The 18,756-nt window shown below is 32.5% G+C and overlaps 2 protein-coding genes across 3 annotated transcripts; both read right to left on the bottom strand.

Annotated features, from left to right (window-relative positions):
* Positions 1-7,933: 7,933 nt before the first annotated feature.
* LOC110657532 (cysteine-rich receptor-like protein kinase 42) lies at positions 7,934-11,341 on the bottom strand. The gene is made up of 6 exons (XM_021814774.2): positions 10,426-11,341; positions 10,013-10,126; positions 9,527-9,877; positions 9,157-9,391; positions 8,827-8,971; positions 7,934-8,707 (listed from the first exon to the last, which is right to left on the bottom strand). The coding sequence occupies exons 1-6, from the start codon at positions 11,189-11,191 to the stop codon at positions 8,315-8,317; spliced, it is 2,004 nt and encodes a 667-aa protein (XP_021670466.2). The 5' UTR covers positions 11,192-11,341; the 3' UTR covers positions 7,934-8,314.
* Positions 11,342-13,608: 2,267 nt separating this feature from the next.
* LOC110657509 (cysteine-rich receptor-like protein kinase 46) lies at positions 13,609-17,473 on the bottom strand. Of its 2 annotated transcripts, XM_021814742.2 has the most exons (8): positions 17,069-17,473; positions 16,514-16,841; positions 15,710-15,835; positions 15,124-15,254; positions 14,823-15,033; positions 14,411-14,645; positions 14,129-14,279; positions 13,609-14,041 (listed from the first exon to the last, which is right to left on the bottom strand). In XM_021814742.2, the coding sequence occupies exons 1-8, from the start codon at positions 17,444-17,446 to the stop codon at positions 13,766-13,768; spliced, it is 1,836 nt and encodes a 611-aa protein (XP_021670434.2). In that variant the 5' UTR covers positions 17,447-17,473; the 3' UTR covers positions 13,609-13,765. The 2 variants fall into 2 exon arrangements, with proteins under 2 accessions (XP_021670434.2, XP_057992531.1); XM_058136548.1 differs by having other exon boundaries at positions 13,609-14,279.
* Positions 17,474-18,756: the final 1,283 nt, after the last annotated feature.

The following is an 18,756-nucleotide window of genomic DNA, read 5'->3' as shown; positions in this document are numbered from 1 at the left end:
TTCAATCCAATCCAGGTTTGGAACACTGGATAGCTGTCAAGAATATCCTTAAGTACTTGAGAAGAACTAAGGATTTATTCTTGATTTATGGAGGTGGTGACTTGCAATTGGATAGTTATACTGATTCTGATTTTCAATCAGATATCGATGATAGAAAGTCTACCTCTGAGTTTGTGTTCATTTATAATGGAGGTGCAGTTAAGTGGAAGAGTTTCAAACAGAGAATGACTGCTGATTCCATTACAGTGGCCGAGTACATTGCTGCATCAGATGCTGCAAAAGAGGCTGTTTAGATGAGGAACCCTGATCTCATTAGAAATCCAAACCCATAGAAAGGCACTACCACATTATCAAAGAGATAGTTGGGCAAGGCGATGTAGCCATGCAGAAAATAGCATCAGCTGAAAATCCAGCTGATCCATTCACTAAGCCTATGTCACAAGCTCAGTTAAACCAATATCTTAAGAAGATGAGTCTAAGATATTGTAGTGAATGGCTCTAGTGCTAGTGGGAGATTGGTAGTAGTATGCCCTAGAGTATATCATTTAGTATGTATCTTGTACATATTTTATTAATAAAAGGCAATTTCACTTTTCCATTTACATAATATATTTATGTGTAATAGAAAAGGTCCATTGATATTTTGTTGGAAATTTTATTCTTAAGTTGTTAAGAATATGAGTGACAGTATTTCTAGCACAAAGTATCATAAATTGATTCACAATCGAGGATACTTCACACAGGACATGACTTATCCAGAAAGATTTAATCATATTTGTTCCCAAGGTATAAACAAGATGGAATGGTGAGTCCCATGCCATCTAACAAATATGATAGGCACTTATACATAATAAGTAGGCCGAACCAGTGACGCATATGACAAGCACATGGAGTTTACTCTTGTCAATACATTGTCATATATCATATCAGTGCATATAATCTTTAGACCTGAGATAACACAGTTATCTTATATATAGGTGGTTTAAGTTTGATACTGCTTTCATACTTGTACTGTGTATGGGTACATGGGCATGTGTTGGCTCCTACTAGTTATATATGGAGGTAGGTGTTAATCAAGATGGAATCTGTTACCCTAAGTAAATAGGGATAAAGTCCTATGTTCATTTAATTGTTCTTGATGTTTCAAGTTCCTGGCTAGGGCAGACAGATTTAGTTAGAAAAGAGTTTCTAATAAGAAAATCTAATTTATCAAGAATTGGAATTAAAAGAGAACATAATATTTATAGCAAATGGGGTTTGACATAAACCATGACTCTAGCTCAAATTAGAATTTTGTAACAGAGAGATTCTAGTGCATGGTAACATATGATTAAAGGTTTATTTAAGGTATTCCTTATTATTGATTGGGTGACCATAGCACGCTATGCTAGGTGTTAACCATGGTCTATGAGATGCCTAAAATGATTTAGAGAAATCATTTATGGTAAGAAAGAGTTCTGATGATATTAAGAGTTAATATCATATCTTATTACCAATTAGTGATGAGCCTAGTAAGTCACACACATACACAAGATAATCACCAAGTAAAATGTAATTTAATTGATTAATTAAAGAGTTTAATTGATTAATTAAATAAGTTTGATTTGTAATAAGATTGCAAAGTCCCTAACATGACTTGAAACCAAATCTAGGTTATTAGATGTATAGTATAAGTTAAATTTATATTTAAAGTGTTTAAATATGAATTTAATTGTGAAAAATTAATTAATAGAGATTAATTAATTGATTTATATTTGATATAAATTGATTAGAAGAGGGGAAATAATGATTTTGGGTTGAAAACTCAAAATTACAACATAAGGGTAATTTGGTCATTTCACATGGTGACATGTGACACCATGAGATGGTGACACATGACATCATATAAACTTGCCATTTGTTTTCCTATCATGTAAGATGATCAAAGTCAAGATTAAGTCTAGCTTTAATACTTGGCTTAATATGATTGAGTCAATTAAAAAAATAAGATGCAATGAGATGGTGACATGTGGCATAGGGTTTAAGTGACTTAATAACCTATTTGTATAAAAGGAAAAAGAAAGAAGAAAAACATAACACACTCACTCTTCCTCAAAGGTGGTAGCACCTATTCTTCTCCCTCTCCTCTTCTTCTTTTCTCATCAATTCAAAGAGAATTGCGCAAATTTCTTTGAATTAAAATTTCTAGAAATTGTTTCTAGTGTCCTATACACACATACAACCTCTCTAAAGGTAAGAACCCAATTTATAATTGCTTGGTAAAGGCTTGAGAAGCAAATTGGGGGCTGCCCATTAGTGATCTTGGTGTGGACAAGCTAGAGGGACAACACTTGGAGTCCTAGGTGCTTCCTAAAGGTGTCAATCACATTCATAGTACATCAAAGAGGTTAGTGCTCTAACTCCCCTTTTAAATTAGAGTTTAAATGAATTAATTTTTTAATTCACAATCTTGAATGGCAAACATAGATCCTAATACATATTAAAAGTGTTTTAATATGTAATTGAGCATTGAAATTAATTAGGCACATAAAAGATGTGGTATGATGCATGTAACCCTGGAAGAAAATTTTTAAAATTCAATGCTCTAATGAATAATTTTCATGCTTTTTCTCCTTCAATCACAACACAGCAAATAGAGTAGTAAATAAAATATATCAGTTGACAGTAGATATAGTAATAAGCAAATTACATTAGATTCCAGCAGATTCAACAGTAAATAGATTATCTCCATGTGCAGCAGAATTAACAGTAAATTGTATCAATTCTCAACTTAGCAAAAATAATTCAACCAGAAATAAAATTGCATAAATTTAAAGAATAAGGGATGAGAGAATTGAACACTGAATTTTTATAGTGGTTCAGCCTAAGTAGCCTATATCCACTCTCTCAAAGATCCCACTTTGAGTCTTCATTTCACTATTTTTCTCTTTTAAAGGCAAGAGACAAAAGCCATTTACAAATCTTTACACCAAAGCTTTTACAAGTAGCTTCACACTTCTACCAAGTGTTATCCCAAACACTTTTCACAATCAAGCTTCAATAGGTGCTTGAATGACCTCTCATAAATGTTAAGAAGGTGTTTAAAACTCAATCTCACTTAATACAACAAAATCTATAAAGAAGAGATGAGTAGGTAAGCCAATGATGAGCAATAAAAACAATTTGAGTACTTTGAATGAAAGTTTTAATGATGTTAAAAGGTTAAGAACAGTAGAGAGACTTTCATTAAGTGCAAAATGGCCAAGGGTATGTGTATTTATAGCTTTGGATCATTTCTAACCGTTTGAGAACTCATTAGAACGTTACAGTTTTAAATATCAAGAAAATAGCCATTATTTTATCATTTTCTGCAATGTTATGCAGAGTTGAGACAGTTAGCAAACCAGTTAGCATACCAGAAATAGTAGCAAACCAGTTAGCATACCAGGAAAACTTTTCTGCATAACTTTGAAAACTTTAAAATTTTACACCAAATTATAATAAAATACTTTTAGGCCATTGAAGATTCAAAAACAAGTTTTGAAAACTTAGGATAAGAATTTGAGGAATTAAAAATAAGTATCATTGGCTTCTATTCCTCAAATCTTTTCACAAGCAATCCTAAAAGTTCAAACTTACTTCTATACTACATGTATCTTCAAATTTGATCTTTAATACAGCATTGGAAGGCAACCTTTTCTTTCTTCTTTGTCTTTGATTTATCTTGTGTTATCTTAGGATGTCATCTTTTCTTTAAAACACAAGTTCATCATCACTCCGTGAATTTTTTTCTTTATCCTTAAAGAAGCACAACACTTAAAACAATGTTAGTTTAATTCTAGTTCAGTTTTATTATCATCAAATCTATACTCCTTTGAGCTCATGGGGTCAACAAAAAGTATAATAAACTCTAAAGTTGAGGGACAATTAATAAAAATTAGCCAAAAATGGCGTGATCATTGTTGACCATGGTTCTCGTCGGAATGAATTAAATCTCATGCTAAGTAAGCTATTAAAATTTTTAAATTTCATTAACTTCATACGTTGTTTGCCCTCTGGATTTTATGTTTTTTGCTCTGAAGTTTGTGAGTGAGAAATGATGAGTTTGTTACCATATTTAGAGAGAAAACTAGATAGCCAATTGTGGAACTTGCTCACATGGTAATTTTTCTCAATTGCTGCTACTTTTATTACCCTCTCTTTGGATGTGTAAAAAATAAGAGTGAGGAAAATAAATAGAGGAAAACAAAGAAGGATTTTCACTTTGTTTTGTTTGGAAAGAAAGGAGAAAATAAAGATGTTAGATATCTCTAAATTCGAGACAAAATAAGAAAGAATTGGGTGGAAAGTATACCTTTATTTTGAAATTATATATATAACCCTATACATACAATAAGAAGAGCAAAGAAAGAAAGGGTATAATGATAAATTCATGAAAATATCATTTTGTTTATTCCACTTTATATCTTTCCAAATATCTCTTTTTAATTTTCCACCATCCAAATAAAAATAGGGAAAATAACAAATAGAAAATATCCTTTATTTTCCACATTTTATTTTATTTTTATTTCTCCTTTTAGAAGTGACTTTGCTACAATGGTAAAATTATTCCATTGTAATTAGGAGGTTATATGTTTAAGCTAAGAAACAGTCAATATGCAAAGCAGAAAAGGCTATGTATATCAACCCTCCTCACACCTCACAAATGTGGAATATTTCCTGCATGGACTCACCCTTTTTTTGTCCTTTAATGTGTTGAATGGACATTTCTACTTGGAAAGCTTGTTTGGCCTACCATTCTTGCTCTAGGAAATCCAATTGGGACTTGGAAGTTGGAAGAGGGGTTGGGTAGTCTTCGTTTATATTGGCATGGCAAAGAGAAGTGGAGAATTTGGTTAAGGGATATTTATGAATACCATAATACAATGTATGCAGAAAATACAATAAATATTCATGTCAAGAAGCTGCTGTTGACTCAGCATACACTCAGGGTTAGTTTTTTTTTTTTTATTTAAATTTTGTGTGTGTGTATATATATATATATATATATATATATATATATATATTCTTAATGCCCCACTAAATTTTATTCAATGTCTCATTGAAATTTTTTTTCCTAATCTATACGAAATTTGATATATGAGATTACTAGGGGAAAGCATTTGGTCGGTTCGATTTCGATCCAAATCGAATACTAAAAACTGAAAAATCGAATCGCTTAAAAAATAAATCGAACCGAACCTATTACCTAAGGATAACCAAATCGAACCAAACTGAAAAATAACGGTTCGGTTCAGTTTCGTTACATTAAACCAAAAATATTAAAATTTTTATTGTTTGGGCTGCTGTAAAATTATTTGGGCTTGGCTTATGCATCTTGGGCCTTGAAGCTTATGCATCTTGGGCTAAAAAATTATTTGGGTCATTTTACTATTCGGTTTAATTTGTTTTATCGGTTTTAACCGATAAAAAACCGAACCGAAAACTGAAAATATTATAAGTTTCAAACCGAATCGAACCGAACCGAACCGATAGAACTAAAAAACCAAATCGATTGAATCAAAATGGCTCGGTTCGATTCGATTTTTCGTTTCACACTGAAAACTGCACAGCCTAGAGACTACCAAAAATTTGATATGGAATATATTAAAAGTCTTATAATTATTTAATTATTTATTAAAAAATAACTTTAAAATCTTCTAATGAGATTATTTCATTTAACAATTACTTAATTATAGTGTATGAGTTAAAGTAAAAAAAGGTTCATATTTAATACGAATACATTACTTATATATTTTAATTATTGATAATCATTAATATTTCCATCTAATATATAATTAAAAACAATATTTAAAATAAATATATAACTAATTTTTTTTATCAACTTTTCATAAGGTTATAATGAACGACATAATTGAATATTGTACATTTCATCTCAAAACAAAGTTTAATAAATTAAAATGTTAACATAATTACATTTTATTGAAAAGTATATTTGTTTATTACTAAGCCCGTAGGCACCTCACATTGCTAAGGAACAACCTTGTTGATAGGTTAATAAGTCCATAAGCACTCACTCCTTGCAAGCCAGTTTTTAAGGGTGAGTTCTATGTCCGCCTTATGTGAGAGGAAAACTAAAGCATTTGATGTTCTGTTGAAGAAATCTCATGCTATTTCTAGAAGTTTAGTCTGTTCATCGTTGCGTGAATGCCTGTATTCTTTCTATTTAACCTAGGAACCAAATTAATTTCAGTGACAGATTTGTTTGACTGATATTTATCATGGGTAGACTTCTGGGCTTTCTGGCATTGCCACCAGGTAACTCATTGTAATTTTCTCTGGTAACTGGAACTTTGCATTTGGTGCTTAAGAAAGATTCATTCACATGTTATTTGAAAGGATATTCCTTCCTTAACTGCTGAAGCTTTTAAGGAGAGCAACCTGGTGTGTCTTATATCATCAATGCACCTCTTGGCTTGCATTAACTACTCGTAGTATGCAATTCTCAACTTTCCTTTTCTCAGCTGCCATGATAGACTCTGTCGAAGACAAAACTTTTCCATACCTGCCACATGAATTACTCTTAATTTCCACTATCATGTTGTGAATGATAGGATCAAACACTGCTTAAACAATGTAGCAGGAGATGCAGATGAATGTGCAACATATGTTGGAACAAGCAAATGCAAGCTCCATTAGTCGATGCAATTGCAAAGTTGTATTTGATGAGCATACATACAACGCAAGGTGACTATTGCAGTAGTTATCAGTGGGAAAATTGAGAGACGAGGAAAAAAATTGAATATAAAACTGAAGAAGAGATGTGATCATACAGAGGAAATAATGTAAATAGCTGTTTCCCCTGAGCATCATATGCAGCTTTTCTGCCAGCGTCAATATAGGAACTCCAATTTCTTTTTCAAATCTGTAGTTCCTGGCAATTCATATGATCTTCTGGGTCTGGCATTCTCTGTTGCTTACAACTAATTATTTAAAATTCATTTGCTAAGTCTGGTTAAAAATCACAAATTATTTAAAATTTTTAATTATTTTTTAAATTTAATTAATAATAATATTATATATTAAATGAGCCTATCATTATGTCTATATTAAGGCTTGGTTCGTGATAGGCAAATCAATTTAATAAAAGTCGTTGGCTTCTTCACAAATTGCCACGTGAATTGAAAAAGACTTGGAATATTTATTATTATGGACGGGGTAAATAAGAAATCCAGGACACTGGACATCCACATGGCATGCCTCCCACTGATAGTGTGGTGTCCATTCTTTACGTATGACGTCCAAACATACCAACCAACTGCCCTGTGGGCCTCTGCCACCACCTCTCGTTACATCCTTTTGCCAATCAATCGGGACTCAACCCATCCAATTAATGCTACCTCCTTCCCCTTGATAAAGAATAAATGAATATGACCAGCTATTTTATTATTATTATTAGTGAAGAATTTGAATTTGATATCTATCAAGTAAATGATATAATTTTAATTATTGACTTAGGTCAGACTGAACATTATTTTTATTTGTTAATGGAATATTTTTTTGAGTAATTTTAAGAATATAGTTTTTATATTGAATTTGTGTATTAAAAATTAGTCATTGAGTGTCAACCAAGGAATTGAAACTGAGGTGTACAAACTAAATTGGAATTAGAAGGAGGTGCTACCTAATTCATTGTAGGACAACAACCAATTTGGTGGAGATCCCACCAAATGTGTACACCTATGGCTATTCCAATAGTAGTCAAAGTGCATCTATTTAAGAATAATGCAAGGTTGATATATGATAATGGTGCTAAACCCTGAATATTAGAATGGGTTTTGGAAGAAAAGTAAGCAGAATGAAGCATAATTTAATGAATCTTTATCCAAAGGGGTCCCAAGCCAAACAACCCACAGCCTACCCAAGCCTTGGAGGAATATGCAAGCATTTAAACTGAGAAGAAGACACAAAAAATTTATTATCACACATTTTGAGAACTTGTTGCATATAAGATGACATAACAGAAAGGATTATTTAGAAAAGTAAATGAATACAGATAAAGATTTAGATAAATCAACAACAAACTTATCTCTTGCTGTAAATCTTCATAACAAAAAGTTTTTAATGATAGGCTATACCTTCTCTAGCATACTTCTTTTGATTTGTGCAAAAGGTTGCAGGTCCTTGCTTGCAAATCTTCCAAGTGAAACAACATCCATAGAGTATGGGTGCTAAAAATCATTGCTTTTACCTCAAGAATGTCAAGCAAGGCTTACCTCAAAAACTATTGTAAGGAAAATCTTTGTACTTGATAATCTTTGAAAAATGGGAAAATCTAGTTGGGATTTGTTTGTGTTGATTCTTCACTTTTTAATGGCCTATCTGAGCTATTCATGCTAGAGGATTCTGAGGAAGTGTAGGAATAGGCTTCAATTTTTGTTGCTGCTTTTGATACAAAACCATTTGTGCTGCAAGACCTTGTGGAGCTCTCAGGCTCTAAAAGAGTAGCATTCATAAAAGGAGGTTGATTTGGGAGAGGAATCACACTATGATCACTACTATTTAGCATCCCTACCACTTCAGCCATGGATGGTCTTAAGGAAACTGAAGCCTGTGTGCATAAGAGGCCGATTTGAAGCACCCGGGATGCCTCCTGTACTGGAAAATCATCTCTGAGACAAGGATCAACGGCTTCTTCCAATCTATTTGTCCTGTAAAGTAGCCATACCTGAGGCCAAAAGGTAAGAAATCTATCACATTATCAAACAGAATAAATGTTCCACTATTGCTTTGATATGGACTAGTTTGATAAAAAGAGATTTGCACAAGAAAGATTTGAGATCATACTGTTTGCAGAAGTGACCTGGAGTCCTCTATGAAAGAGTTACACCTTTTACCCATTACAATCTCAAGAACCAGTACTCCGAAACTGTAAACATCAGCTTTCTCAGTCAGCTGCCCTCGTATCAGATACTCCGGAGCCATATACCCCCTGCATCAATAATGTATATGTAGTTTAATTGAAAATAAACAAAAAAAGAAATGCTACTTTTGATTTTGAATTTTTTACTCTATCCACCAATGATCAGATGCCGATGAAGAGGAGTATAGCTTATGCTTTTTACCCATTGTTATTCTATAAGGAATTATCTTGGATAGAAAGAGGTGGGGACATACATTGTTCCTGCAATTCCAGTGCTAAGATGAGTCTTATCAGCACCAAAACACCGAACAAGTCCAAAATCTGCAATCTTGGGAGTGAGATTCTCATCAAGAAGAACATTACTGCTTTTAATGTCCCTGTGGATTATTCTCTCTTGAGAACCTCCATGAAGATATGCAAGCCCCTCTGCTGTTCCCACAATTATATCAAACCGCTCCTTCCAATTTAGAGTTCTGGTTTTCTTCTTTCCTGCATAGGAAAGTTGAATACTCATAAGTTTTATCAGAATTGATTACATATCTATCAAAGATTCTGTCATAAAGAAACCTTCAGAATCAGACTTGAAAATGTAATAAGCATTTGAATAAAAGAGGAAACAATTACCAAAAATAAACTGATCGAGGCTCTTGTTAGGGACATAATCATAAACCAGAAGACTCTCAGGACCTTCAATGCTACATCCCAAAAGCTTCACAAGGTTCTTGTGTTGAATTCCACTAATTAAGTTTACCTCATTGAAGAATTCATCCACCCATTGTCTTGTGTTGAAAATCAATCTTTTAACTGCAACAGTCTGCCCATTTGGAAGAGTCCCTACAAATACAGAACCAGCTCCTCCTTGACCAATTTTCTTCGATGGGTTGAAATAATCCGTCGCCTTTTCCAGGGTCTCATACTTGAAATTCAAACTTGATTTGTTGAAACTGATTGAAATTTTTTCAAGATTGATGCGTTCTACAAAAAAGCAATGAAAGAAAAATGCCATAAATTATAGCATTAATCCATGAGGCCACCATGTAGCAGTGTAGCCCATTGTTATGAGGTTAGACGGTAATGTAATAGTTTTGCTTGCTGTAAATAATCAAGTACCTTGTTTTTTCTTCAATAATCTTCTATAGGTAGCATAAGCTGCAAAGAGAGACAGCATGATGAAAGCAGCTGCCGCTAAAGCAATAGCAATAGTAACTCCTAAGGCAGAAAATCCTGAAAAATGAAAGGAAGAAATTAGATGATTGAGATGGCATAAGCCATAAGGTGATGAAATAGCCATTATCAATATCCCACAAATTATAATATTAGAAAGATCCTAAAGACATGTTTGCTATAAATCTGCGGTAAATTGAGCTTAATCTACTTTCTAATCCCTCATCTGCACAAATTCAGTTTTGTCATATTAGGCCAAAATTTACTAATTCAGGGGAATTAGGCCAAAAAGAACCAATAAAAAATACATCTCTAAACAAATCTTCACAAAAGCAAACATTTTCAAAAGATGAACTTACCATGAGCATGCCCTAATTCTGCTTCATGATCAAAGAATTTGTCAGTCGAGTATCTTAAATAGCAGCCCGAATTCATCCCTCTGCCTTCCTTGCCAGGCAAACATCCTTTCACCTCCTCCTCTGCCTTCTCCAAACACGCTCTACACCCATCTTTGTCAATACTCTCCCAACACTGAGCCAAAGCATAAACACCTTCAATCCCTACTGCAGCAAACCCACCATTCTCCACAGCTTTACTACTCGCATTAGCAACCGCATAACTAACACTCGTTACAAACTTCAACTTCCCATTTTCATCACCAGAACCCGAAACGTTTCCCTGGCTACATTTGACAGCATCAAGAGAAGGGGACACAGCCTCCTGAAAAAAATCATATTTATCATAACGTAGAAAGCACCCATCAAGATAGATGCGACCAGAGACGGAGGGGAGGCAACGGGGGATCTTGGTGCGAGATGCAGCGTAGCAGAGGAGGCAATCAATCTGGGAGAGGTCTTGGTGGCATTGGGCTAAAGCGTATATAGGAACGGTGGAGTTGTTGAGGTGGTAAGTGGCGAAGTGGGTATTGGTTATGAGCTGCGAAAGCGTTTCCATTTCTTTAACAAAAGCTGGGACTAGGTCCTTGAGGCCTGTTGAATTGCCGCAAAAGAGGCCGGATTGGGTGATTCGAGGATCGGAGAGGGAGAGAGAGATGCAGGAGTAGAAAAAGGAAGAGAAGAGCCATGTTCTATGTAATAATGGGTAGTTCAGAGTTAAAGAATGCATGGAAATAGTTCTCTACTTCTTCCTCTGTCTGTGTAAAGCTCTGAAGAAGAAGAAGAAGAAGATGATGATATGATGATGATGATGATGTAGCTCCGAAAGGATTGAGCTTGTTTTTGTTTTACTATTTCTTTTGTTACCTTACTGCCTTTTTGGAAAATGAAAGAAGATATTGTCCTATTTCAAGAGATTATTTACTATTCACATTTATACTTTTTAGGAAATTCTTGTACCCATCACCCACTCAAAATATAAATATATAAAATTTTTTATTTAAAATTAATTTATATAAATTTAATATATAAAATATATAATAAAATTTTTATTTAATAAATAAATTTTATTACATATTTTATATTTTTAATTTATAATCAATTGAATTTAAATAATAAAAATTTTATTTTTATATTTTAAAATTTTATTTTTATTGAATTATTGGTAAGTGAAGTAAACAAATTTGTATAAAAAAGACTGTCATATCATTATTATTTCTCTTTTTTTAGTTATTTAAAATTTCATATCCATTCAATTTTTTGCCTTCATATATCATCATAATTCATATGTAAATTTTAAATGGTAAAAAAATAATTTATTAATATTTTAATGATATCTCAAGGGACATAAAAAAATTAATAAAAAACTATTAATTTAAATTAAGATTAAATATGTCATTAAATTAGCAATTTAGTAGTCTAATTATAGTAGAAAAATTAAAAATTTAAATTATAACCATCTTATTTTCTTTAAAAATTTTACAGTGTAAAAGAATTAAAATCTAAGGACTTTATTGTAATTCACCTAAATATATTAACCTAGAGATTAAAAAATTGCAGAAATACTTTGTGTTATGGTACTCACTAGTCCGTCTTCATTCCTCTAAGAGATCCACCTGGCACGCATTCACTTGCTGGTTAAACTTTTTTATTACAGTGTGCCGTGTGGTCCTGCCCGGTGGGGCCATTTTTGTTGACTTTGATATCCCCGTAGTCGGTGATATTCTCCCTTTATTGGATTATAGATTTTGTTATGTTGAAAATTATAATTTATTATTAAAATAGTCATGTGCAGCTCACCTGCAGAATTTTTCAATCATACGTCATCAAAGCATGCTCTACAGATGCAGCCTTTCTCATAGTCAAAATCTTTGACTTGGTTTCTACCAATAATTTTTATTTATATTTTACTTGAGTACTTGGACGGTCTCCTTTCATTTGTATAATATTAAATTAATTACTGACTAAGCCTTTGTTTTTTTTGAGTAAAATTTTTCCTTTTTTTTGAGTGTTTGTGTATTAAAATAATAAATTAATAAAAAATATTTTTTTATTAAAAAAATAAATTATTTTTTTAAAAAATAACTTTCTTTTTTTCATAAGATAAAATATTTTTTTTAAATTTAATAATTTTATTAAAATATAAAAACACTTAATATATATATAAAATAAAAAAACTTCTAAAAAATAATTTCTTTAAAAAATATTTTTTATATATAAATTATTTTTTTTAAATAAAAGAAGCCTTATTCCATATATAAAGCAATTCTATTTATTTGTTCATTTTTAACTTATTTATATTTTAATTATTTTGTGCATGTGCTGTTTACTTGTCATTGATCTCAAATCCATGATTCCCCTTTTATGAATTAATCCAATCACTCCCTTTTTCATGTACAAGTCAAGTCTCCATCATAGATTAATCTATTAAATATAAATTTATAGGAGAGACTATTATGTGGTATGCTCCTTTTTCTATAATATATGAGTCTTATATATTTATATTTTAAATTTATGATTGATCAGATTTAAATAAGAATTTTTACTTTTTAATAATATTTTTATTTAGATTTAGTCCATCATGAATTTAGGACACAAGATGGATGATAGAGTCTATTTATTAAATATATAAATCTCATATATCTGTGTATTAGTTTCATGATTGATCGAATTTAGATAAAAATATCTCCTTTTTTAGATTTTTTGTCTATATTTAGTCTATTATAGATATATGATGTATAATAAAATTTATTTATTAAGTACATAAATAATAAATATTTATATTTTAAATTTATGATAGACTATGATGGACAAAATTTTCTTCTTTTAGTGCTCAGGTGCATACTAAAATTTTCCAATTTAGAAATATATATATATATATATATAGTTAGTCAAACAAATATTAATTAAGCCAAAATCATAATTTTGTTGACACAAGTCTTCATGATTGCTAGACCTTTCATTTTCAATACAAGCTAGCATCTTCTCAATTTTAATGATTAAACCAACCACTCTTTGACATTTTAGGCTTAAAAGGCTTTGTTTGGAAGCATGGAAAGTCTTACACTATGTTCACATTCAAGGAAGAAAATTGCTACTAGAAATCCAACTCCATAAAAAAGTCAAGCACTTCTTTGGTCAAAAAATTCAAAAACAATGGCTAGCTAGCTGCTTTTGAAGCTAATCATGTACACATTAGCAAACTAATTAACATTTGTTAGCTCCTATATCTAACCTTGTGTTACGCCTAATTAACACCAGAAAATGAACATAATGGGAAGAAAAGGCTAAGCTAACTAATTAATTAATCAGAAAAAGAATGTCTTTGTTGATAATCTGAGCCTAAATAATGCAATTCCATATGTTCATCTGTGAATGGTGGCTTGGACGGCTGAGGCAATTCAAAATCCTTTTTTCTAAGCATTTGAACTACTTTTGTCATGGTTGGCCTTGAATTTGGTGATTCTTGAGTGCATAACAGACCGATTTGAATGACTCTTTCGATTTCTTTCATGTCTTCTATTTCTATATCTTTATCGATTATTTCTGATATTGTATTCGACTGAAAGTGCTTCCATACCTGTATGCAAAAAGAAACATTTCTTTTTAATAAATAGCAAATCAAATTCTTTGTACCTAAACATTTAGCAAGCTGGAAGGCGTTTACATGAGCAATTAGAGTTTCATATATATCCTCAGACTGATGTTTGTTGTTTTGTATGCCTGTAACTATTTCAATCACAAGAACTCCGAAGCTATAAACATCAACTTTCTCGGTTAATCGTCCTTTGGCGATGTATTCAGGGGCCATGTACCCTCTTAAAGCCAAGAAAAGATAATAATTAGAAATTGAAAATGACACAACAAATAAAGTTTATTTTTGTATTTCTAAGACACATAAATCATGTCAATTACGAGAAGATTGGAATGATTAGAGTCAAGTACTTACAGTGTTCCAGCTATAGCTGTGTTGATCAAGGAATGATCACAGGAATAAAATCTTGCTAACCCAAAATCTGAAATTTTTGGTTTATATTTCAAATCTAACAAGACATTGCTAGCTTTAATGTCACGATGAATAATCCGCACTTGACAATCCATATGCAGGTACTCCAAACCTTCAGCTGTTCCTGTGATAATTAGGAGCCTCTTTTTCCAAGTGAGTTCTTTCTTCTTTGCTGGATCTTTCTTCCATGGGTTGCACCAAAAAAATCTTTTAGATTGTTTAAGAAAGAATTAACATGGATTTATAATTAATGGAACTAATTAATTAATTAATTGACTACAACCCACATAGCAATAATGACTCTTTAATATGGTATCAATTCTATTCAGAGTTTGAATCTATGCTGATAGCTTACCAAATAACATCAGATCAAGGCTTCTATTAGCCATGTATTCATAAACAAGAAAGCTATCTCCACTAGTGAAGCAACAACCAAGGAACCGAACCAAGTTCTTGTGTTGTGCACTACTAATAATATCCATTTCATTGCAAATCTCCCGAATTTGACTATCTCTACTGGCATATAAACGCTTTACTGCAATTTCTCTGCCATCTGCTAGGGTGCCCTAATCATTTCATCAGATGCACATTTAGAAATTTAATTAAGGAATAGATTAATGAAAGTAAACCAAGAGGAAATTTAAGAGCATTTGTACCTTATATACTTCACCATATCCTCCTTCGCCAAGTCTGTGAACTTCTTGGAAATTTTCTGTTGCTTTCAGTATTGTTGCATGCTTGAACTGCAAGAACTGCAGCCTCTCATCTAATAATAAGTCCTCCATCCCTTTAAAGGTAAAACATGCAAATTAAACCACTAAGTATGAGATATTAATTAAGTCATTATTTGCTCATTATTAGTTATGTTATATTCCAAAAAAAAAAATGCTTGATTAATGTTTCTTTTGGTTCTTGTAAGTTCCGAAAGAACAATCCAGCAGTAAAGATTTGTAAACACATACCATACCTCTTTTGGGGTCTAAATTGAGATTTGCAAAGAAAAAAGTACATATTTGATGGTTTAAACTCAATAATCGGATCTTGTCCAATAAAATGGAAAATAAATCCACTTGCCAATTACAGCAACGTTTCCAGTTCTTAAATTCTGATTTTGTTAAGCGGGGTGGGTGGGATTGGTTTATGGAAGAAGGAAGAGTTACTGAGCAATATAACTCATTTAATATATTTTGAGATAAAAAATTGTAATAATTTCTTTTTCTTTTTTCTATCAATGAATATTACCTTTTAAATTCTTTATGCCATTCTTTCTTCTGTAGGTGTGTTTGCCCACACAAACCCCAATACCAATCGCCAATAAGCAGATTGTTACCACACCTATTATATATGTGATGGATGAAAATATTTGCTCTGCAAGTGAACAAAGACGTTTAATCTTCAAATTATACATAAAATTTGTAAAGCATGCTGATTCAGTGGTTAATAAACTTGTGTGCATATGAGAATGAGAACATAAAATAAATCTATCATAAGATCACTAAATTTTTTTTCTTATTTACCCAAGATCATTTAAATTTAATTTTTCTCATAAAAGGAAGCAAATCAAACTATCAGAGACATGTCCATAGTTGTCAGGAATATGTAATGTGCATTATGAGTTGTTTGAAGTTAGAATTCCTATGTTGGAAAGAGATGACATACCTGAAAAATATACAAGTGAGAATGAACCACAAACTTCTTATTTTATGATTTTGAGTTAAATGTAATATCAAGCCATTATTTCACAAGGCCATAAAAAAAAATTATCCCTAAATAATTATATAATTAGATAATTATATTCTCTCTGGACTTGTTTAATCTATGTATAATGTGGTAAATTGAGTCTACCTAAAAATATCTCCCAGAGGAAGACATGTCCCACACCACATGGAATCCAGCAACATAAGAGAGCCCAGCATATGCAATAATATCCCTTTTGTACATTAACGCAGTGTATCGCATGCACTGAAAAAAGGGAAACAATACAACCGAAAAAAGAATGGAAGGAAAAATTACAGGTGAATATATAAAAGGAAATAATTAATTAACCTCTAATTTCGCCAGTAGATTCATTGGCAAATGAGAAATCCGCATAACGAAGAAAGCAGCCAGCATTAAGGACGCGAGCTTCTGTAGAAGGAAGGCAAGATAAGGCGGATGAGGCTGCATTAGAGAGGCAAGTATAACACAAATCTTTGTCTAAAATCTTCCAGCAACTGGCCATTCCGTAGGCTGTTATGCCATGTGAAGTCTCATGGTTCACTGCAAATCCTCGCCAAACTGGTCCTGCTAATGGTGCCTTGATAAGCATTTCGTCAAGCACTTTCACTACTGCGTTTCTGAAATCCGGCCTGGGGTTTACATCAGCGCCGCATCTCTACTTCCATTCGGTGCACCAAAACAGGAAATAAAATGTAGTATTTTGTTAAATGAAGAAAAACGAAGATTGCATACTCAAATATATGCCATTTTAACAATCTAAAAAAGCTTAATTATATGTAATGTGATGAACACAAATCAATACATTGGAAAAGGAAAATCATGAAAACATTTCCATCAAATCCTATTTCACAATATAATAGAAGAAGAAGAAGGAAATATTACTGTAGTATCATGAGGCCCCAAAGCTTCACGATAGAAAGAATAATTCTCAGCCCTAGAAAAGCAACCATCAAGATAAACACGGCCACCGGTGTTGGGAAAGCAACCAGGGATAATGGTATTGATCTGGGTAAAGCAAACAGCACATTCATCTGGGGAAAGATCATCCATGCACTGGGAAAGAACAAAGAGACGATCAGGTGGCTTCCCTACATCCTTAAAAGCAAACTTGTTTCGATACATTTCATCCTGCATGTAATCTGTGATCCTGGAGTAATACTGGAAGTAGTTTGATACATTTTGGACTCGAACATTACCACATATACGTGCTACAATTTCAGTTCTGGGGTCTGCCAAGGAAAGAATGATAGAAAATGCCATGAGGAGGATGATGAAAGAAAGAAGAGAAATTGCCATTACAAGACAGAGAGAGAGAGAGAGAGAGAGAGAGAGAGAGAGAGAGAGAGAGAGGAGAAAAGAATTGTGGGTTTGATGGATGATGCGTTTTTGTTTTTCTTGGCTCATGATCCATTGTTTATTCGGCTATATTTAGGAGGTCTTTTGTTTAGAAAATGTCTACAAAGAGCTAGGACGAGTGTCATGACCTAATTTCTGAGCTAGACCGATACTAGGCACTAGGACTTATGTCAGTAAAAGGCTCTCAAAATTTATTGTAAGTCTAAATATCCTTAGCCCAATCATAAGGCTCATAACTGTAGTTCAAATTTAAGAAATCAAACGGACAGAGTTCGACCATAAATTAGAGTGTCCTGACCTGTAAACACAAAATAACTCAATTTGGGGAGGTCAGCTCACTCTTACAATCCTCAAAACAATAAATAATCAAATGGGAGCTCAGCTTCCTCATCCAAGGTAAATATTCATTTCAAATATACCAAAATACTCATATAATATGTTTACAACTTCAAAGAAATAAATTATTATAGTCTCAACCAATATTAGAACACTATTAGTACATGCGGAATTCTAGATTATAAATCAAGGAAATGAAATATAATTAAGTCGCTGCTGGTAAACCTGCGAGAAAGGAAGCAAGTTATTTACAAAAAGATCTGGCTGTCAAATGGGAAAAAAAAGTTGAACAAGGATGAGTGTTCGACTCATTGAGTAAGATATTGATTTTAAATACAATTTTTATAATTATCTAAAACTAATGCATTACCTGAATATGAAATGCAGCATAGTCATATAGTATCAAACAATTCAAGTAATATCCGCATAAATGATAATTTGGAGCACTCACACACCCATGTGTCACATCAAAATGTATATACATATGGGAGCTGATCTCTTATACAGCTCTCTTAATTCTAACACCTGCCAGTGAGATCAACTCGAGTCGGACTCTCTCAATAATTCAAATGCGGAGGTCAGCGAGATCAACTCAGAGTCATACTCACCCCGATTTATCCACATATGAAGATCGGGTTTCAGCGAGTTAAGCTCCAGCCTTGACTTCCTGTCCTACCTATATCCATAATCACATCACACGCATGCCGACATACGTACACAGCTCCAAATTACTCCAAGGCGACACCCACAATAATTTCTTCAAACAATTATGCGATACAAGGCGTGTCTTATAATTAATTACATACATACATTTATAAGTAAATACATGGACATGTCTTGAATATATAATAATATTGAAATTATAAATAAAATCAATA

The sequence above is a fragment of the Hevea brasiliensis genome, chromosome 15, assembly GCF_030052815.1.
Source record: "Hevea brasiliensis isolate MT/VB/25A 57/8 chromosome 15, ASM3005281v1, whole genome shotgun sequence".
Classification (NCBI taxonomy): domain Eukaryota; kingdom Viridiplantae; phylum Streptophyta; class Magnoliopsida; order Malpighiales; family Euphorbiaceae; genus Hevea; species Hevea brasiliensis.
This window is presented reverse-complemented; position numbering and strand designations above follow the sequence as displayed.

Bases quoted from the DNA above. Each gene is read 5' to 3' on its own strand.
- LOC110657509 (XM_058136548.1), bottom strand. From the start codon at position 17,446: ATGGCATTTTCTATCATTCTTTCCTTGGCAGACCCCAGAACTGAAATT. The intron at 15,836-16,513 runs GTTAATTAATTA...GTTCACTTGCAG, and splicing joins ATCTACTGGCGAAATTAGAG to AGCAAATATTTTCATCCATC. The intron at 15,034-15,123 runs GTACAAATGCTC...TGAAATGATTAG, and splicing joins GATATGGTGAAGTATATAAG to GGCACCCTAGCAGATGGCAG.
- LOC110657532 (XM_021814774.2), bottom strand. From the start codon at position 11,191: ATGCATTCTTTAACTCTGAACTACCCATTATTACATAGAACATGGCTC. The intron at 9,878-10,012 runs GTACTTGATTAT...GCTTTTTTGTAG, and splicing joins ATTATTGAAGAAAAAACAAG to AACGCATCAATCTTGAAAAA. The intron at 8,708-8,826 runs GTATGATCTCAA...TTTTGGCCTCAG, and splicing joins CCAGGTCACTTCTGCAAACA to GTATGGCTACTTTACAGGAC.